The 22,490-nt window shown below is 48.1% G+C and overlaps 1 protein-coding gene across 1 annotated transcript; it reads right to left on the reverse strand.

Moving 5' to 3' along the window:
* Window positions 1–8,782: 8,782 nt before the first annotated feature.
* On the reverse strand, window positions 8,783–15,818 carry CD8B (CD8b molecule). Its single transcript, XM_042807916.1, is given in 7 exon segments — window positions 8,783–8,857; window positions 8,975–9,064; window positions 9,520–9,615; window positions 11,456–11,806; window positions 14,755–14,860; window positions 14,863–15,056; window positions 15,734–15,818. Coding segments are annotated over 7 exon segments (963 nt in total). The 3' UTR covers window positions 8,783–8,816.
* Between the last annotated feature and the right edge of the window lie 6,672 nt (window positions 15,819–22,490).

Consider the following 22,490-nt stretch of genomic DNA (forward strand, 5'->3'; position numbering starts at 1 on the left):
GCTAGTGGAATGGAGAGTGTGTTCCCATTTCTGATTATCCACCCCTCCTGCCAACAGTGCTGGCAGTATGGAAACCAGTGGCTTGCTTGAAATTACTTGCTTTGCTCATTTTGCGGTCCTAATAATAGTGTTGGCTGGCTTGTACAACTTGTTATTTCTTCCTGATTTTTCATTTTTTCATTTACTTGAATAAAACCAGTCCTTGCTGTAGAATTAGACCTGTAAGACACAACTCTAAGCCATGTTGTCTCTGACCCTAAGCCCATACCTTGTTCAAAAGAGGCAGAGTGGAAGAGAGATGGCTGCATCAAAAGGCAGCAGCTGGTTTCATGCTTTCCCGTCAACAAACCAAACTAAATTCAGTGTTAAGAGTTTCACTTTTAACAGCCTGATCCCCACCATTACTGTGAAGAGAAGTGTGTGATTACTCTTTGCATACCTGTTCTCCTGCAGGTACTGCTCCCACCCTATTTGTGAGTGTTGGACTCAGTAGCCGTATAACAGTTCATGTTTAAAACATACCCTCTAAACTTTATTTTTATGCACATTAATTTACTTGCATTTATGTATTGTAAATATAGAACTGCAGAAGGATCTTTAAGAGACTGAGCAATACAGGGATAAGTGAAATTTGGAGTAGGTGAATGTGAAGTGATGCATGCAAGGAAAACCAGTCTGAGCTTTGCTGTAAAATAAGGAGCCAAATATTGCCATTCAGGGTTGAAAATTTGGGTTAAGATAGGTATTACCACAGAAACATCAGTTCAGCGCCCAGTAGGAAAAGCAAGTCAGCAGGTAGGAAAGAAATTTGGTATAAAACAGAGAGCACAGCTATATCATCGTATGGTCCAATGGCCCAATCCATGGTCATTGCATGGTGCAATGCATTGTATAAATCCTTGAATGCTGTGTGTTGGTCTCACTCCTCATCTCAAAGAGGGGACTCAAAAAAGAAGTAGTAGGACCAGAAGAGGTCCAGAGAAGAGCAAAATGGAGGATCAGAGGCCTGAGGTTGGTTTTGTTAGGACTCTTTAGCCTGAAAACCTGATTTAAGTGGGTATACTTAAAGACCTCCAGAATCATGGGTGACCAGGAGGGAGTGAAGAGGGATTATTTGCTGTCTTTTCCAATACAGAAAGTAAGGGGCAGCAGATGAAGCTGATGTGGGTGAGGCTGAAAGCAAATGAAGTCGTTCTTTATCCATGAATGTCCCTGCCAAAGGACACTGAGGATGCAGAGCCTGGACAGATGCTTGGAAGAGAGGTCCACTGGGGGTTACTCAATAGATAGAAACAGGCTCAGGAAATCTCTTTAGTTAAAAATAGTCTGAATATTAAGGAGAGTGTCATGTATGATTGTCTTGTCCCTATTATTCTTTAGCCATCTGCTTGTAGTCAGTGTTGGAGACAGAATAGTCATCGGGACGGACCTTTGCTCTGAACCAAACCTGTCATTTTTATATTCTTAACTATGAAATCTCATTACAATGTGTCATTTTAAGGAAGCCATTTTCTACAAAACTCCACATCCATTTCCTCTGAAACACTATTAATTTCCCAATTATCTCATTCTTTAATGCAGAACACTTAAATCTTCCTTATCTGTTGGCCCAGCACAAGGACATTTATTCCAAGAACGGATCCTGTGGTTCTCCACAGCTCTCCCAACATCTCTGTCCTCTGCACCTCAGATAGTGAGAGAAAAGGGCAGGGTCCAACTCTTTCATGTGCTTACCACTACACAGAGACAGAAACTGTTTTCTGGGTGTGTATACATTCAGGATACAGGAGGTACATACACATGAACTACCTCCGGCTTTCCAACCTGTGTTGTTTCCAACCAGTTGTGTGAGCTGGAAGATGATGTGTTGGAGATGGTTTGAGGTTCATGTGGCTCCAGCCCTTGCGGACAGCACCATCCAGCCCTGCAGGCCCCCATGTCCCTGTCTGCCCGGGGTGGGACAGGACTCTTTCCACAGCCCTTTGGGACTCTCCCTTGCTCGCTTCGCAGCCATGAGCGGCGCAGGGAAGGGAGAAAGGGCTATATCACCAGCTCCTGCAGGGCGTGCCCACCCATAAATGACACCACTGAGGATGCTATGGCCACCTTGGGTGCCTCACCCCACGTCATCCCTCCCGCAGAGAGCATCGGAGCAATTCTGTGCTTGCCTGGGACCTCAAGCAAGACACCTTTGGTGCTGGGAGAGGGCAGAGAAGACAAGTGAGTTTTTCCTTTCTCTGTTTTACAGTCCAGGGCGCCCTGAATGCTTCTTGAAAGAGGGATAATGACCAGGAAAGATGTTTGACCCTGGTCACCAGCTCAATTTTTATCCCCGCTTTGGGGTGGTGAGGAGGGATCTGGGTTTGGGGACCAAGGGAATTTGCACAGCAGCAGCTTTCTTCCCCTGGCATCTCATTGGGGGTGGCAGCGTGGGCTCTGTGCAGTGGGATGGGACCCACACTTCTAAATTATATCAAAATTATCCTGGCTATTGTAGCAATGGGTGAGCCGCATTAAAACAAAATAACCGGAGGAAAGGCGTGTATTTCAGTAATAGCTGTTCCACTGCTGCTCTGACTTTTCCTCCTGCATCGAGATCACTTGAGACGTATTTTTTAATAATGGCAGTGTCATTTGCAGCATGTTGCTCAGGGCAGGAATATACAACGCCAGTCCCCAGGAATATTTTGTCTTGCTTTCTTTTTTTTTCTTTTTTTTTTTTTTTCTCCAAGAGACTTGATAGGAAATATCCCAACTCGAATTTCGCATTCGGTGCTGATGTTAAGGCACGACGTTTTGAAGCCCTGTAGCTGGGTCTCAGCACAGCCCAGCACCTCTCCCTGAGGCACCAACCCTTGTGCTCATGCCGGCCAACGATTGTACCTTGAGCTTTGCTGGGGAGCGGCAGCGGTTCTGCTCGTGGCCCTGCCTGTGAGCCAGCTGCAGGGCCCCCCCCGCCCAGCCCAGCATCTCCTGCCGTGGTGGTACCTCAGGAGAAGTCAGATAAGGTGGGACCCAGCTGCGGTTTCTGCCACTGGGCCGTGCTGCAACGTGGCCGAGCAGCACGCACCCAGCTCCTCCGAGGACGCCCTGCCCGGCCCCGGGGGGGGGGGCCCAACACCTCGGTTTTGTGCTGCATTTCGTGCTGCTTGCATGGCCTGCAGCCCCAGCTCTCCGCCCTGGGTGGGAGCAACGGGGAACGTGGTGGGGGAGATCACGCATCGCAGCTCTGGGGACGGAAAACTACAAACTACAGCCCTCCCCGCTGCCCGGCCTCACGGGGACGGGAGGTTGGTTGCACCCCTGTTTTTTAGTGCCCAGCCTCCCAGCTGAACATTTTAACCACGAGTAGAGAAAAAGAGCAGAAAAGCCAGCGTGGCTGGCTGCATCGTGCTGGCGGAGGTTGTGGGCTGGTGTGGGACGGAGGGCTGACCGCAGCAGGCTGGGTGCTGGTGGTTGGCACCCGCTGGTGGGCTCGCCGCTTGGCGTTGGGTGCATCCCTCGTCCTCCGTGCCGCACATGGGGAAACCAGGCGTTTTTCGGTGGCCCCCGGCAAAGCTCAATCCCTTGAAGAACTCCGCGTCGAAAAACTTCACCTGCAGACACCCACGATTTCTGCAGGGTCGGGATTTCTGCGGCGTGATGCAGAGGCTCGGTCCAGTTTGGGCAAGATGAAATCTAGCCCTGACTCAGCGCCTGACCTCAAAAAATCCGAGGACCCAAAAAACCCCCAAAAAATCTATGGGTGCCTGTGTCAGGCTGGCTGCATGAGGGCTCCCAGCCCCTCCGAGGAGCTTTTTGGAGAGAATGGAGAGGGCATCGCCATTTGAGCAGGTTTCCTTTTCATATTGACTGCCAGCTGCTTTCTGTAAGTGACTCATCTCAGGGGGTTTTAGGTTTTTATGTTAAATGAACTAAATAAGTTGGTTGTGTGAGATCCCTGTTGCAACAGCACATAGGTATGTTGTACCCGGCAGAGAAAAGATTCTGCGCTGATGCCATCACTGGGATTGTTTTGAGTGTTTCTCATCTGGTTGTAATTTATTAACTAGATCAGAAAACGCAGAGAGTAATAATGATATTCTCCTGCTTAAAAGTGTGACGCAGCTCCCCTTCCATACACTTGTATATCTTAAAGGCTAAATGAGAAGTCGAACTTTAGCAGAAAAAATGAATGGCTGGGGGAGGATTATGAAACCTCCTGTCCTGTTGCAAATATTTAAAGCACTGGGAGAGTTTTGTTTCATGTGAAAGACCACTGGTGTATAAACTCAAAGTAATCTTTCCTGTAGCAATGTGGTAGAGAAGCGAAATACATAGCTTGTACAGATTTATTTTTAACTTGGTCTGATATGTGTTCCAATTAATTGAATGCTGGAATAAGAAATATTTGTGTCTATCAGTATATCTATATTTTGTGCCCTCCGGGTGAGATCTGCAGCTTCTGTGGAATTATATACAAATATTGGTTATTTCAGTAAAAAATATTTAATTTAATATCCAGAAATGATATTAAATAAAGATTATAATAATATTAAATAAACATTTTCTGGTTTATATAAACCAGAAATTTAATATATTGCTATTACTGGTTTATTGAATTAAATGTGATGAAGTCCAGGGAAATATGGGCAAGAAGTACTTCTGTTGCCTGAAAGTAGTTTTTTGAGCACCAGTTTTCTTTTTCTATAGGTATCTGTCAATCTATATAACTGTCAATATATATATAAAAAATAACACGTGTCTAAAATTAATACCTATAATATGGTTATATAGAATATATTTAAATATAATATATAAATGAACTGATTATGTATTTTATATTTAACTGTAATATGTTAATATAATTTAACTATATATAATAATATATAGTTAGAAAATTGTTAGTATAAATAACTAAGTAATTGTCAGTAGATACGATACAATATTTCTATATTTAAGGTTAATGTAATTTGTTTGATATATGACATAGCAGAGTAGCCAGGTGAGCTGGTGTGTGCTGTGGATGTAAGAGGGTTTTGTGCCTTGGATGCTTTGGAAAGACGGAGAAGAGTATTGCCTGTGCCCTGGCTTGGGCATGTGTGTGCAGTGCTGTGTCTGTGCACTAACGAGGTTCAGGAGAAACAATTAAAAATTGGGATTTTTTTTTTTTTTTTCAGCTGCTGGGATGTATCTCGTTTTAGACAGTGGCAGAAAAATACATTTAGAAATTTCCTATTTAACAAGTCTAGTCTGGATGCTTAGAAGTCCTGCTGTGAATTAATTTTTTCTGCCAGGAGGATATATTTAATAAACATCTACAGTGCACAGACCCGCTCTGATCAAGGATAAATTGGAAGGAATTTAAACAGCACACATGGATGTATGTATATCCCTTTCTTTTGCAAGGATTTCAAGTTTAATCATTTAACAGAGATGTTGTTCACCCTTTCTCTGTTAATGTGCCCAACTCAGTTTTGTTTATGACTCTGCAAAATTACTTTTTTATATATTTAGGAACTTTAAAATCAGATACAACTTTTGCTCTCATGTCACTACCTTGTTTTCAGTGGAATGTTTTCAACTGCACCTGATTTGATTTACTTGTTTGTATTATAAAAACACAGACCAGCCACATAGAAAATGACTGAGCAGTTTAAGAGAATAAAGGAAAATTGAGCACTGCCAATACTAGATCAGCAACTGAGATATTCTAGAAAGACTGACTTTTTTTTTTAAATCCATTTACAGAAGTTTTACAAAAACCATGAAGACTGTAATGCCTGAAATCCTGTATTTCTGCTCTGCTCTCTGTCTTTTGAATATTTTAATGCTTTCAAGATATGCATGCACTGTTTATTGAAAGAATGTGTAGTATTTTTTTATATATATAGATCATCATAGAACATATATAGAATATAGACTATAAAATAATAATAGAAATAGATTATTGCAACATGTAATTTTTGGCCTCTTTTACAATACCTTGCCCAATAATTTATGTGAGTGGGCACAACATAGATAATGTTTTGTACTTAAACCCATAGATCTGCAAAAAACACCTTGTCCTATTTAAAAGCCTTTTGTCTTTGTCCCATTTTTTGTGGTATCTCCTTTTGTCATTTAAGATGACATCATTTATTTACCACTGACATGAGGTTTTGGGGTTATATTTAAAATTCCATTATTTTCTCTTTTAGGTATGGATGTTCCTTGCTGTGGGGAGGAGGGTGACAGTGGGAGACAAGAGAAGGCTGGTCCGTTCTCAGAAGAAAATATAAATAAATATAATAAATTAGAAGCTGTCATTTGCCAGGACACTGTGACGAGCAATCCCCTTACCCGTATCTCTCCCTCCATGTATCCTGACATTATGCCATTAGTAGAGATGCACAGAAACATTTTCCCATTAGTTTTCATGGTGGAAGCATCCCTTTTCCCCCACGTGCCACAGCACGATGTCCCTCACCCTTGGCTGGTGTCATCATCATGCCCTCAGCACAGCAATGAGGTAAGAGAGAAAACCCAAAGAAGTTGCAGACATCAGGGGACCAGGATAATTTTCTCAGACATAAAAGCATCTTTTTATTAGTGTTTCTGTTTCTTTCTTATATACACCCTAGGAAAAAAGTCTATGAAAGGGGAGGTGATATTTTTCCTACCAACCCTCACAGTTGTGAAACCTGTTAAAAAATCTCTCTGAGGTTTACTGTCTTAAAACACCCTATTGATAATTATAGGAATGACTACATTTTTTTCCATTGTTTCTATTGGTAAACTGCCCAAACCCATGTTTCAAAAGGACACGCAGCATCTTGCACTGTTGTTGTACTCTTCTGTTTTCATCGCATGCAGATGATGGTGAGGTTGGGTTTTTGGTTTGGGGGTTTTTTTGGTTTTGTTTGTTTGTTTTGTTTTGTTTTTCACTTTACAGAGGAACAACAAAGCCAAACTGGGGAATGAAGGGAGGGGGAATGGAGGGAGGGGGAGTGGAGGGAGCAGGCTTATCCCTGAGGCTGCTCACCTTCCCTGGGCTGTCGCAGCCTGACTGATGCTGCCCAGACCCGGCGCTGGCTGCTTGGCCATGGGATGTGTTTTCTGTGCTGGGTGAGAGGTGGGAGAGTGGCAGGAGGGATGGACATTCAGGTTAGGATGCCTCAAGCATGGGAAAGGGAGCTGGGATTTCAAAAGCAGCTGCAGGCAGAGGGAAGCCCCCTGTTTTTGAAAAACTAAACCTTTCCCCATGGGAAGTTTTAAAGGGGTTGCCTTATTGCTTTCATGTTAAAAATAAAAATCATCTGCTCCTAGGGCGAAGCTCTGCACACTGAGTGCTTTCAGAGTAGAAAAGTGGTGGGTTTAGTTCATTTGAGCTTTCACAGAGGCTAAAATATGCTGCTGCTATGCTGTGTTGGAAGCAGAGATGCTCGGGGACCCCTCCCTGCAGCATCCCTGGTGGGATGGGGTCTGGGGTCAGTGTCCCCTGCAGCCTGGGAAAACTGGCTCAGCGTGGCCCACCGCTGGCTTTATTACTGCATCATTTAAGGGAAATATCCATCGGAAGGAGGACCAATGGCCAGGTTTGAGACCAAGTCCTCTGGAAAAAACAATATTAATGTGGAGAGCGGCAGCTCCCTGTGGCTGGGAGGGCAGGGAGGGCAAGGCTGGAGGGATGCTGCTGTGCCGCTGCGATGCTTTGCACCGGCATGAATTCTTGCCATGCCTGTGTGTGTGTAAGGACGCACACACAGCGTGCAGGACAGGAGATCCCCGCTCCTTCCCCAGCAGTAAAAATAGCTGCTGGCCTTCCCACCCATGCTGGGGACAGGAGGTGTCTGGACCATCCTTCCCTAAATTTCCAGCCCCACCTCAGCCTTGCCGCCCCCCGGGCAGCGGCTGAGCCTTGTTAACATACCGGGGAGATCTACCCTGCTTCTGGCCTCGCTGGGGGCTCAGCACACACAGGCATCACTCAGGGCTCAGACCAGACGAGCTTCGCTCGGGGCTCAGCACACTCTGGTGTTGCTCAGGTCTCGGCACACACGGCCCTCGCTCGGGCTCAGGGCCAGCTGCCGCCCGCCTCTGTTTCCTCTCAAAAGCAGCCTTGGCCTTCAGGCTGCGCCAGGTATTTGGCCTTGGGTTTGTCTGGCTTTTCTCTCCCGCTCTGGGCCGTTTGCAATCTGCTGTGGGAGAAGAGGCCCTTCCAGACCTGCTCCCCCAGGAGCTGTTCTTCTTCTTCAACTCTTGCTCGGACAGAGGCCGTGGCTCCTTACTTGCCACACAGCCACGTCCCTCACCGAGCGCAGCCACAACATACCAGCCTGCAGGGCAAAACAGCTGAATGATATATTCACTATTTCCAGCGAAGGTGCCTGTACAGGGCCTTTACAAGATGTGACCTGCTTTGGCTGTCTGCTGCTTGCTCGCAAAGTGTTAGCAAAGTCTTATCAACCAGCATTAGCAGGAGCAAACCAAAACCACCTCTGTGCTGCTCTGGAGAGGCAAGGAGCTCACAGCATCTTTCCAGCCCATCTGAATCCCTTCAGTACAGCAGCCCCCGTGCCCCCAGTGCAGAGCCAGCTGTGGAGTTTGCCCTGCTCAGTACTCTTTGAGAAATGCTCAGCACACTGCAGAATCCAGCCTGGTCCTTTTGCCAACTGTTGTGTCAAAAAAAAAAAAATGTTCAAGTTCTGGTCCATTGCAGGAAATAAATGTCTATCTTGTGGCACAAGCCCATGTCTGTCGCCTTCTTGGATCACATCCTGGTAGGGCTCAGCACCGTGCAGGGGAGGGTCCGTAGCTTCTCCCTGCCTGCCCGAGGTGGGGGGAGATGGTGGGATTTACTGCCGGTGGACACGAAGCCACAGCCTCCGCCGCAGACCTGGGGAGAGACGGTGTCTGTCAGCCCCGGGACCCCCTCCCAGCTCCCTATCCTGCTCCGGGGCTGTCCCAGGGCCCGACACCCCTCACCACCCCCCGGGACTGGCAGGATGCTTACGGTGGAGGCGGTGGGCGGTGGGGGCCAGGCTCAGCAGGAGGATCAGGACGCCGGTGGCCAACGGGACCCAGACCAGGGGGCTGCAGGCACCTGGAGAGCAGGAGAGGACATGGTGTGGAGCTGCACCCTCTGCCCAGCTCAGCACCCTGCATCACCCTACCCTGGCAGCTTTGGGGGATGCAGCGTGGGGTGGGAAAAGGAGGAAAGCAAGGCAAGTCCTCAGAGGAGGGGTGGAGAACATGACCATCACCTTGGAGGATGCATTACACTCGAAGGCATTGCAGGGAACTTAGTTGTGAGTCATGATACCATAAATTGAAATACCTCCTGGTCCCTAAACCCTTGTATAGCCTGGGGAACCACTCCTAAAGGCGGAGGTCAGCTCTGTCCAAAGCAGGGGGTCTCGGTGGACTCAGATGCCCACTCCTGCAAGGTCACATTGTGGTTGCCCCCACCCAGGACAAACTGCCGCTGAACCCTTGGGACCCCCAGGAGCTCAGCAAACTCCTTTTTGCAAGGCAGCCTGAGCCGACCCAGCACTGTACCTTTCTTGTCAGCAGCTTTGCTTTTGGGTATGCACTGCCTGGGCTTTTTGGAGAGCGGTGCCTGCGTGGTCTTTGGAGGCAGAGGCAAAACATCAACTGGTGGATAAGGAGAGGAAGAGGATGGTCAGTGTGGCGCCAAGTGCAGTGGAGATCTCAAACAGCAGGCAAGAAGGGCTGGAAATTCTTTCTTTTGAAACTTGCCCCATCCAGCAACCCCTGCAAAGGGCTGGGTTATCCAGAGGGGCTGAGAGCTTGACCTGAACCTTGTGGTGGCTGCAGAAGTTACCAAGAGTCTGAGTAAGTGTTAATAAAACAACATAGCAGGCAAACAAGGGCACAAGGCTAAGGCAGAGAAAAAGGAAACTTTCTTGAACTGCATTTACTGCCAGGCACCATCTCACCAGCATTGCACAAAATCACAGGTAACAGGAGATTTCAGTAGCATTGGGATGTTTTAAAGGATCCCTGGATCTCTTCCAAATGCAGATTGCTTTAATCTTTGCTCAAAGTTGGATTTTTTTTTTTTCTAATAAAATGAGGGCAGGATTTATTATGGTGTATCTGAATTACAGTGGATTACATTTATCTCTCTTTAAAGTTGGTCAGGTAAATATCCCAGTAATGTCATTAAATATTTGTACATCTGACTGCTCAAACTGCACTTATTCAAAATTCTGGGTGATTGAAAGCTACTTTTTTTTTGCTTCTATCCTGGACTGAAATATCTGCAGAAACCACCGTTCTTTTACGTGGATTGATGAGACGTGTGCCTGGGATTTATGCGGACAACTTCTCCCTTACATTATAATGCACTAAAAGAAAAGGAACTTAAAGACAACTTGTTTTATCATGTGTATTAAAGGAAAAAAAGAAAATATCCATCAAGGCCTGAGTCCTCCCAGAGAACCTGCTGGTGTTTAGTCTTAAATTGGAATGTCCTTGATCAGGCTGAATTTCAACCCTGTTTTCCTGCTTTGCTTTGCACATAGGTATGTGCCCAGTTGATAAAAACTAGTTCTCTTTTATCTTAAACCAGCTTTTCTTTAAGCAGGCAAGAATCCAAAAGGGATTTCTCAGCCAGCTCAAGGTGCAGGGCATATTTGCAAAAAATCCAGACAGGTTGGGACACTGGGAATGCTTTAGAGCCAGCAGCTGTAGCTGCATCTTGGTTAAATAAGTTAGTTTCCCTAAAATTCTGCAGAGAATTGCACGTTAACTGATTACACGTTATTTTTAATGCATGACCTCCTGCTCATTGGTCAAGGGGAAAATGGGTTGAAAAGAGCTGCTGTATGACCCAGGGTCTGTAAAGCAACACTCCCCCAGTGCTACCCTCAGATAGCTCTCACTTCTGGCTGGAGCTCCCCAGTGACAGTGGGCTGTGGCTTTTGAGGAATAAATCCCATTTAAATCCTTTCTGTGAAGGACGGGCTTAAAACCTGCAGCCAGATCCACCCCAGCGATGTGAGGGGTGATGTCCTCTGGCCTTGATGCTGATTCTGTCACTTGAAGGAAGGGTAAGGAAGAACTGGGGTGCAGGAGGACCCGGGAGCTGAGCAAGGGCACACGTCCAGCCTCTCATCCAAAGTAATACAGGGGATGAGAAAAGAGCAGGGCATGGCAATAGCAGGGGCTGAGCATCTTCCCTTGGAAATCCTAAGATTCTGGGACCAACCCGGTGCTCAAGGCGTGACCACAGCAAAACAATTCCTGGTGGCAAATGGACTGTCACATGCAGCTGACCTAAAATTTAGCTATTTTCTGTCCTTTTTTGCTTTATCTGGTCTCATAGGTCTCTTCAGAAAAAAACCCAGAGCCCCAACCTTGCATCTCAAAATTGGGAAGGGTCTACCAACACACATCACCCAGTACCCAGGGGACCTCATCACAGCTGCCTGCTGGTGGCACGTATTGGAGCCGCGGGGGTGATGCTTACCCACACCAAGCCGTGTCCCACGGCCCAGGAGGAGCTGGGAGGACTGGGAGATGGAGCAGTAATAGGTGCCGTTGTCCGAGGCGTGGAGGTGGCTGATGTGCAGGCTGTAGGAGGTGTGGTAACTCACCCCACGGACACTAAATTTGTCCTGGCTGATGTTTGGGCCATACGTGGCTTTGCCCGATGGATTGGAAAATATCAAGAAATCGAAATTTTGCCTCTCCTGGCTCCAGCGGTACCAGTACACCCCTGTATGCTCCCTCTTCAGCTGACAGAAGATTTCTGTTTTATTGTTAGTTTGGGCTAAAATATACTCTGGAGTCTGAAATACAAGTAGATTTGTATAGAAACCTAAGAAAAAAGAGACAGGAATACATAGTTATTTTATTTTCATGATTTTTCTTGCATGCTAAGTACAGACTTTCTTTGTGGTCTTAATAAGATCAAGTATTCACAGACCAGGGGATCACATGAGCGAGAAACAGGAGGATCTTTATCAGGCTGCTCCTGTATTCCCTCAGAGGCCTTTTTGGGTTCCCCAGCCATTTTTTGGTCAAGTCTAGTTAGACAGGTAGAGTTTGCCCTGTAAACAGTCATCTAGGGAGGAGGCTCAGTGGCAAGGACAGGGATGGAGGGATGATTTTGAGGGTGTCCCTGGGGCTGTATTTGCAGGGAATGACAGCCCCACCTGCTCCTGCAGATTCCACCCCACCCTCCCCCACCCCCCCCCGCCTTTTCTGGCTCATTTTTCAGAGAGGCTTCACCTCGCTTTCATTAGATGTTTTTGGGGCCTCTTTTTTTTGCCAGATTTTCATTTTAACAGAAGCAAAAACAATAAAATTCTGATGGCACCTCAGATGCAGAAAAAGACCAAAAAATGTGCCAAACATCTCAAAATAAGCTAGTTTAATATTATTTTTTTCAGATGACATTCTTTTTATGTGAATTTTGAGACCTGTGGAAGGAGAGGGAGTGAAGGGTAGCGGTGGGGTTGGAAGCTTTGGTTTCGTATCACAGCACTGTGTTTGGGTTTTGCATCTTTTTTGGAAATTATCTGAGTCTCATTTGGTCCACACAGATGTGAGCGGTGTCTGTGTGTGAGCGAGGATGTGTCCTTGTGAAAAGGATAACAGGTGACTTGTGATCCTTTCTGTTCAGCAAACAGTCCTACAAAGCTGCAGATATTCCGAGACTGAGTGGAAAACAGCCCCCTGAAGATAAGGATGCTCTTGCTTCCCCCATCTGCTTCCCAGTCATGTTTTAAAGCTGTGAAAAAAGCTCGACAAAATACGTTTCTTGGCTTTTTTTTTCAACCTTAAAATGTTCCTATTCCTTCAAAATCCCAAAGCTACCTATAGCAGTTGTTGCAAACAACCTCATGCAGCCCTGCAGACCCAGTGATGTGAGAATGGTTTTGCATGACCACAACACCTGAAGCTATCCCTGTGGCCCATTGCCTCCCATGTCCCTCATGTCTCTGATGGGCTCAGGCAGAGGAAAGAGCTCTGGTGACTGACACAGGTCCAGAGCTTTCCTCCATCCCCTCTCTGATGACCCCGTCACTGCCAGCACGCTGCAGAGATGAGCAGGCTTCAGCCTTATGATTGCAGTACCAAAAATCAGGTGTAGCGCAGCAGCTGCAGCATTATAAATGTCTCCTTATTATTAAAATACATAATTTTCTGGTTTTGGGGTGCAAACATCCCAAACCTTGCTCTGGCAAAAACCTGTGGTTTTTTTAGGGGGATGAAATGTGTGTGGCCATGGGGCACGGTGGCTTCAGGGTCTCCTTGGCTGAGCTGAGGTCTTGATCTGCTGGGCTGGGAAACTTAACCCCCCATGAAAACCTTTTCCTCGAGCTGTTGGAGAGATTACATGAATCGGAAGGGATGAGAAGGGATCCTGGAAAATGCTCAGCTCAGCTCTGGGTCAGTAGTCAAGCTTCAGTGGAGTCAGCTGGGACTGAGCTAAAGAAGAAAAGCTCATTCTCTGCTGCATGTTCATCCCCCCTCCAAAACCATCTTGTTCCCTTTCCCAGTGTATATTCTCACAGGGAATGAGAGGGAATTGGGGTGGGATGGTTTTGTTTCCACATGCTTGGCCAAACCAGCCTGCAGCAGCTCAAAACCAGTCCCTTTTCCATTTGCGCATGCAGAGCAAACTCTGATTTATTGGGGTTTTCCCAGCAGGGACCCCACTGTACAGATCTATAGGATATTATTAGCTGTATATAGGTGTCAATAAAGTGCCTTGGACTGCTTCTTGCCAGATCAGCCATCTTACACTGCGGCTGTAGATACGAACAAAACACTCTGCAGTCCTGACAGCCTCTAGCTAGGATACTGGGCAGCTGTGGACCCAGGCTGGGCAAGGTCTGGGGGGACCAGCTTGAGCTGCCACCCTAATATTTACATTTAATGGATGTTTCAAGCTCTTAACATTTTCCATCTAAGAACTGATGGCACTATTTGTCCTGTAAAGTGTAATTTTACTGCTTTCCTGTGACTTCAGTTGTATATATTCAGTCCAGACATCCTGAAACCTGTTTGCAATCAGCAGAAGGCAGCATGGTTTTACAACACAGTGATTCCAGATGTGGCCCTTGGGAAATATTCAGTTCTTGGATAGATTTAGAAGAAAATTTGATGGGATGCTTATTGTTTTCGTGTTACGCAGGCGTCAGCATCTTCCATCAGCAGCTTCCCACAGTCTGTCTGAACTAAGAGGGTGCAGTAAAAAGAAACTCTGTGGTGTCTATATCATTATATATTGCACTATAAATAGAATAGAATAGAATAGAATAGAATAGAATAGAATAGAATAGAATAGAATAGAATAGAATAGAATAGAATAGAATAGAATAGAATAGAATAGAATAGAATAGAATAGAATAGAAGAATAGAACAGAATGAATATAATTGAATTGCATTGAATTGCATTGAATTGAATTGAATTGAATTGAATTGAATTGAATTGAATTGAATTGAATTGAATTGAATTGAATTGAATTGAATTGAATAGAAGAATAATTACAGCTGAAAGGGACCTAAAATGATCATCTAGTCCAACTGCCTGACCACTTCAGGGCTGACCAAAAGCTAAATCATGTTTTTAATGGCGTTGTCTAAAACTATGTGGTGGTATGTAATAACATCCTGTAGATCTATACTATGCCTGTATATTTAAACTTCCATCATCTAGATGCTGTACAACACATCCCACATGCTGAAGCGGGGTGGAGGAGAGGCTCCAGCATGATTTGAGGTGCCCTTAACCCCTAAAAGACATGTCCCTCTTACCTGGGATCTGGAGGCAGATGCAGAGATGGAGCCACAGCCAGGCCATGGTGGTGGAATCAACGACGGAGGGGTTTTATACCAGCTCCCCCTTTCCACGCTCAGTTGTCTCTTGGTGGTAGGTCTGGCTTCACCCCTCGAGGTTCTTCCCCGTCTCGGTGCAGATGTTTCTCCGACGGCGGCCAAAGAGCATCTGCCGCAGCAGCGCCCGGAGCTGCTTCTGCGCTGAGCCCCCAGTCCAGGTGTGCATCAGGGTGGAAGCCCCACGTGCTTCTCCAGCAAAGCACAGGACCCCCCAAAATCCCCTTTCAGGAAGAAAAACCCCAAACCTCATTGATTTTTAATTATGATTTCTTCATATTTCATCACCTAGGTTTTCCTTTTTCTTTTAAACTAGCTCTGTACAATTAAAAAATGACAAGCAGAAGAGCTTGGCATTAAAAATAAAAGCAGGAAAGGATGAATTTTGGCCGGATTCTCCTCTGTCAAAATCAAAATGCATCCAAAATAAGGACAAGATGCAATCTCAGCTGTGGGGTTGTTTTCTTCAGCAGAATCTTTAGCAGGAGGTGTTTTTCTCTGGGCCTGGAAAATGCTGAACACCAAACTAGCTGGCCATAAAGCAGAGGCATGAGGCATCACAGAAAACTTTGAAGACAAGAGCGAGAAACCTCAAACAAATTTAGTGGCTGAAAAAACCGCAAAAATAAGGAAATTCTGCTGGGGCTCCCCACCTTGCAATGGGCGCTGCTATGGTAGCTGTGACAGTGTGCAGCTCATATACAGAAATATTTAAATGATAGATAAAATATCAGAGTGGCTTTGAAATGTGTTCAGGAGGGAGAGGTTTGAAGAACTCAGGGCTTAGGATTCAAAGAGTGAAATACATGATGTGAAATTAGAGGGGTGAACTGGTGTCAGCAGCCTTCAAAATTTCTGTTTGGGAAAAAAAAAAAGTTGTTTATCATTTTTATTTACTCACTGCCCCCTTGGCTGCCAAGAGGGGTTCCATTTTCTTTTTTGTCCTCCTTGTGCAGATACTCGTGGTCCTTATAAAGCCTCAGCATCTGCCTGGGGCTGGCTCTCTGGTGACAGGGGATTTCCCAGGGGGGGTCTCACATGGGGGCACCAAGAAACCTCCCCCGGGGTTTGAGCTGGCGGATGAATAGGTAAAATTTTGTGTTTCATTCACAGCAATTTTTTGATCCGTTCTGCACCAGATTTTTCCATGCTGCTGTAACACATCCCCTCCCTCTTTCTGTTTAAAATGATTTCCTGCTCAAAGTGAGTTGCTAACCACCTTTGCCTTGCCAGGAAGGGCTCAGCTGCTAAAATTTAGGGTTGGCTGAATTGCTCCTTAACTCTTTGCTGGCAGTCAAATCGTGCATTTCAGTGCTTTCAAATGCATTTCAGTGCTTCTGAGTGCTCGTTTTGGGAGCTGAGCCCCTGGCACAGGGTGCAGCAGCCCTTGATTCTCCCCTCCTCGCTTCCTGCTTGTCTTTCCCCTCACTCTCAAATTGGGAACTCTCCAGAACTGGGTGTGGACACATGTTTTTTGGTGGTGTTTTTTTTTTTTGTTTTTTTTGTTTTTTTTGGTTTGTTTGTTTGGGGTTTTTTTGAGGAGAGTTGTTGCTTAATATTAGAAATGTCACTGCAAGTGAACTTTCCTTTTACTCCCGTGGTGAAGTCAGTGAGCTGAGCCCGATGCCCCTGGCTGCTGCAATGGCTACATCCCCATTTTCTCACTGCTGCTGTCACCTGGAGCATCTTCTGGCCTCCTGGCCAGGACCAAAGTGCTCCCAGAAGTGGCATTTGTCACGGTTCCCACCTTGGGCATGGGGCATGTTACACAGGGCACCAAATGCTGCTGCAAGGCTGGTGACACTGGGTTGTCTAATCAGATATATTGGGTTGCCTAAGTAGATATTTTGGCTTCGGAAGATTCCCCCAGGACATTATAGCAGCTTTAAAGAAGTTTCCCTGTAGCACTTTTACCTACAGGATGTCTCCTATGGAAAGAAAAAGGAATATTTGCAATATAAAAGCATGGTGTGTGTGCTGGAACAGGGATTAATTTTTAACTTTTTTTGAAGCTGTTGTTTATATGCAGTTGAGCTGTTTACCAGTGGCTAAGCTGTTCTCAGGACTGGATGGTGCTCTGATGAGAAAACATTTTGGCGGTGGGATGCCTTTGTCTGGCAGCCCATCACCAACAAAAATAAAAACACTCTGGGAACATAAGGGCGAGCAGCTGCTGTTTATATCACCCCCACATTGTTTGGGGTTGCTGTCCTGGGAAGAAGCTAGGGGAGGAAAAAAGGGTGCAGACTGAACTGATCTGTTACCACAAGCAAGATTTGTTGCTGACCTTGCTGGGGTACAACAGCTCTTCACCACTAGTGTTTGGCTCACGGCCGGGGCAAGATGGGGGAGATCGCTGAATTTTAGTGTATTAAAGTCATTTGGCTGCACAACTCCTAGGGGGAATTTATTCTTTTTCTGAAATGAAAGACAACCATCCTGGTCCCCAGTCCTGCCACCTCCCTGCCCCATCCCAGTGCTCTCCCTGTGGGTCTCCTCCTCATCCATCCTGGGGGGAAACATCCCCTCCTCTTTTTCTCAGCCCACATCCCATATCCCTCACCACACTGACAGTAATTGCCTGCGTTTTCACCAGCTTTGTTATGCTTTCAACTTTTTATTTTCTCCCTATGACAGGCTTCTTACAGTGAAGTGTTTGCTCTCAGGAGGGTTGGAGCAAAGAATCAGTGTAGAAGAAAAGAAAAAGGGGTTTACAGACCAGAAGCAGGACCTGTCCTGGGGTTTCATCTCTGCTAAGCTCCCATGTTACAGCAGAGGGAATTGCAGCTGGGCTGTAAATGCCAGGTTGGAGGAAGAGTTGCCATAAAAATAATGAAAAAAGCATTCCCTCTGTGCTTTCTGGGATACAAGGGCTGACTTTTGGGATTGAGGAGGGCTGTTCAGCCTCAATCCTGGTCCAACATGGCCAGTACGGTAGGACCTGCAAGTAAGGGGCTGTTGGGGATGATGGGCTGCTGGATGGAAACTCCTCAGGACTCAAGCAGCCACAGGTGAACATTTTTTTGCTTTTTAAGTTTTTAAAAATTATTTTATTCCAGGGAAGGGTGTAGCTTCTGAACTATTTCATTACAGGAAAAAGCAGCAATAAAAATGATAGCATTTTCACTGAGTAGGGTGAGTACTACCCTTTTCTTAGTGTAACGGCAGAAAAAAAATCAAGTGGATTGAATTTTCTATTCTAAACAGCTCTGAGTTAAGATGTGGTTTGTAGAGTGAGGTGGGGGGGGTCCATCTGCCTTTGCAGGTGTAGATTTACAGCTGTAATTCAGCTCATGCAATGTCACCGTCGAGGCTCCTGACACATTGTGGGGTAGCCCCAAGGTACATGCCAGTGTGCAGTGGGCTGGCTTGTGGCATGTAAAAATGCTGCTTTTGAAGTCCAGAATCCAAAATGGATCTAAATGATGCATTACGTGAATTTTCCTGTCATCTCGTTTCTCCCAGCAAGCAGATCTGTGCATGGGGGGTGGTTTGGGGGGACCATGTGTATTACAGGTGTCGGGTGTGAGCCCCATGTGTGATCTCCCCCTAAAACCTGGGTGCTAATGGGGTGTGCAGCAAGTGAGGAGGGCACTGGGGGGATTTGGGAGGATGGATGCTGAGGGGACAGGCTCCAGCTCTCCCTCTTCAGGACACTTACTGCAAGCAGAGGTTAGCATGAGCGAGTGGTGACTAATCCTGGGCCCCCCAAAATAGATAAGGGGCAGAGCAGCTGCTCACATGTGATTTCTACCTCCTTAATCAGTGCCAAAGAGGATAAGGAAAGACAAGGGAAGTGTCCTTGGGAAGATGGGGGGAGGGATGGAGCACCTGCAAGAAGAAAAGCCACCGAGCGAGCAAGCAGGAGCATTATCAACCCCAAACAATGACCTGCCATGGCTATAAAAAGCCACCAGAATGAGGGCTCGCAAACACCTTGTCCTGAAAGGTGTTGAATCCACCGGAGCTCTGCAGCGCCTGTCTCCAGGCCCACGGGACTGCCGGAACATCCAGCCAAGGATTGGTGAGATCTTATTATTGGGGTCCTACTACACCTCTGCTTCGCTTTGCCTGTTCCTGCACCCCCTCCCCTTCCCCTTCCCCTCCCCGGGAGCCGGCGGGTCGCGGCGGCTGCCCGCTCGGCTGTGGATACTCGTCCCCACCTTCCCCTTCCCTTGCTACCGGGCTCGGCATCCCCCCGAGGTGGGCTTTTCGGAGGGGCAGATTGCAAGGTCGCAGCCTTCCTCTGTGGGTGGGTTGGTGGTGCTGGTGTTATGGTAGCTTTGCCCTGAGACGAAGCTGTCTTGGATCTCATCCCCCTCAAAATGATGACTGACTTTGTTAGCAATTGGAAGCTGGAGCAGTTTGTGCTCCAAAAGTGTCTTCCCCCAGTTTGGTCCCCAGGGGCTTTCCAAGGCCCGGAGGCTTACCAGCAGCTCTGCCAGCAGTGGGAGAGCTGGTCAGAGGAGACCAAAAAGCCCAAACCCACAAATAAGTGCAAGAAGCGAGCGGCTTTGCAGGGTTTGTTGATGGTGGGCAGGGAGTTGTCCAAATTGCTGAAGGAGGCTCTAGAGAATGTGCAGAAGTTGGAGCAGTCCAAGGACGAGCTCAAAATGCAGGTGGACAACCTGCGGGCAGAGGTGCAGGGTTTGTGCGGGGACTCTCTGCGGAGTGCGGTGGAGATCACCCGGCTGGAGAGCAAGCTGGGCTATGAGAAGCTGAAAACAGAGGAGCTGGAGAAGGAGGTTGGCAAGTGGATCGGGGAGACCCACGATGCGCAGAGCGCGGTGCGGGCGGTCCTGCAGGACGTCCAGCGGGACCGGGGTACTGGCCCCGATCACAAAGTGTGCCATGCCAAGATTCAGGAGCTGCAGGCAGAGCTAGGGGTGTCGAGGGGCATCGTGGCTGCCATGCAAGGCAAGAGGAGCCGGTTCGGGAATGGTGAGGGGGAGGACTCTCCGGACTCGCGCCCGCCCCACTATGACTATGAGGATGATGTGTGGGGTGCCAACGGTCCCACCAGGCCATCCCCCTATGCTCCTCTGCGGGAGGAGGTGTGCCAGATGCAAGGAGGGGAGGTGGAAGCTTCCAAAATTAAAAAGAGCCCCCCTGATGAGCCGGCTGGCCACAGCCCACTCCAGGCCATAGATACCAACAGGGCTGTGCTCTGGTTTACCCCTGAGCAGCTCAAGACAGTGGGGAAGATGCTGGGGCCGCTAACGAAGGAGACAGCGGTTAACTGGCTGTCCAGGGCCCAGCGGCTGCCCAGGTGCCAGAGCGGCAACTTGGTGAGTGACCTGATAGATGTGGTGAGAAAGTGCATGAAACCAGACGATTTCGCAGCACTGCCGGGGGATGTGCAGATGGGCAATGTCCAGGACATTGGGGATGTCCAGTTGGCTGTGCTGAAGGTGTTCTTCCCGGAGGTCAACCCCTTAGTGCTTTTCCACCAGGAGAAGCAAAACCCCGAGGAGCGGCCAGATGCCTATGTTAACCGTAAGAAGATGCTCTACCAGATAGCTGGGCTGCCTGGCTCGAAGGACTCCCCCCTCGATTTTGACAGGCCCGAATTCAAGGAGCCGCTGGTGGTGGGGCTGACCCCCCCGTTGCGGGTGATTGCTGGCGGGGACGCAGCCAGAAAGCCACTGTCAGAGCTGGAGCAGATCCTGACTCAGAATTTTGAGCTGCAAAAGCAGGCATTCCCAGGGTACATGCTGGGGGGGAAGAAAGGGAAAACCTCGGCCATGTCCTTCCAAAATGCAGGGATGAGAAAAATGCAAGGAGACAACCGAAAAGATCCCGATGGCAAGGGCGGTTCAGGGAAGGAGAACCAGCAAGGGCTGAGGTTTCAGAAGTCCAACCCTTGGCGGGCTGAGCTGAGGAAACGCTTGATAAAATACGAGAAGCAGGAGGATATTGATGGTTTGCCAGATGCGGAGCTCTTCCGAAAACTGGCCCTGCACGAGGCCAAAAAGCACAGCAGCTCCAACCCGATTGACCCGGGGTCTAAGGTTCAGCAATAGGGCTGCCAGGCACCCGCATCGCCCCTTTTTGTGGCACCGATTAAGACCGATTTGTGGGGGCGTCTGATAGTTGATATAACTATTGGAGGAGGGGTGCTTGGACAAGTTATGTTAATTGATACTGGTGCCTCTTATTCAATTCTGAATATGGTCCCTGGCGAAGCCGGGCTCTTCCAAACCTGTGAAATTATTGAATTGACAGGGCCGAATGGGCAAAAGTCATCCGTGCCGTTCACAAGGCCCATACCCTTTGAAATTGGGACTGCCAAAGGGTCTGAAAAATTTGGGAAAATTGAAATGAAGGGAAAGCCAGGAATTTTAGCCGTCTCTGCACTGACAAAGATGGGGGTGGTGGTGGACCTGGCAAACCAAGCACTGTTACACTGCCCTCAGAGTGATGTGCCCATCATCCCAGCAAGCCACAGGGTGATGTCAGTGAAAGCCCCTGAGCTCCTGGTCCACCCTGAGTGGGAGCCCCGAGTGAAACGGGTCACAGAGCAGTTCCCCCAGGTCTGGGCAAGGAGCAAGCTGGACTGTGGGCAGATTGATGCTGTCGTGGCCATCAAGGGGCCAGATCCCCCTCCTCAGCCGCAGCTCCAGTACCCAGCTGAGGCTGAGGCTGGCTTGTGGGACACAGTCAAAACCTTGCTGGAGCAGGGGGTGCTGGTGGAGCAGCAGAGTACCAGCAATGCACCGGTGTGGCCCCTGCGGAAAGCTGATGGGAAAACATGGAGGCTGACAGTCGACTTCAGCACCCTGAACCATGTCACCCCATTGCGGACCTCCACGGTGGCAAAGTACCCAGATATTATGGTGGCCATTTCCCGGGGATCCAAGTGGTTCTCAGTGCTCAGCTTGACCTGCCCGTCCTTTGCCATCCCCTTACACCCTGAGTCCTGGCACAAGTTTGCCTTCACCCTTCGAGGACGGCAATTTGCCTTCACTAGAGTCCCCCCAGGCTTCCACAATGCCCCGGCCATCTGCCACATGCACGTGATGAGGATGTGGGAGAATCTCAGCCACCAGGAGAGCGTGTTGTCCTGTGCTGGTGATGTTCTCATCCACACCCAGACAAAGGAGGAGAACTTGGAGGTTTTGGCAGAGGTGCTGGAGGCCATCCAGAAGACAGGCTTCAGGGTCAGCCCCATGAAGGCCCAGCTGTGCTGGAAAGAGGTCTCCTACCTAGGGGTGACCCTGGGGGAAGAAGGGCGCTCGCTGGAGAAGCAGAGGGTTGAGCTAATACAGAAAGTGTCGGCGCCAGCCGATGCCACCACCCTAAGGTCCTTCCTGGCTCTCCTGAAGTTCTCCCGGGAGTTCATCGAGGGCTATGCAGAGAAAGCTGCCCCCCTCTGCCACCTCCTGAAGAAGAACACCCCTTGGGAATGGGGGCCAGAGCAGGATGAGGCAGTGAAGACCTTAAAGGAGAGTGTGGCACGAGCCCCTGTTCTGGCACATCCCCGGGAGGACAGACCCTACATCCTGCATCTGGCCAGTGAGAGGAGGGGTCTGCGGGCCACCCTGGGCCAGCAGCACGGTGCCCGTCTCCTCCCTGTTGCCCATGCCTCACGCCTTCTGACGCTGGCTGAGCAGCAGTTCACCGACTATGAGAGGGAGGTTTTAGCCTTGACCTGGGCC

The sequence above is a fragment of the Tyto alba genome, unplaced genomic scaffold (assembly GCF_018691265.1).
Source record: "Tyto alba isolate M040663 unplaced genomic scaffold, T.alba_DEE_v4.0 Super-Scaffold_6, whole genome shotgun sequence".
NCBI lineage: Eukaryota > Metazoa > Chordata > Aves > Strigiformes > Tytonidae > Tyto > Tyto alba.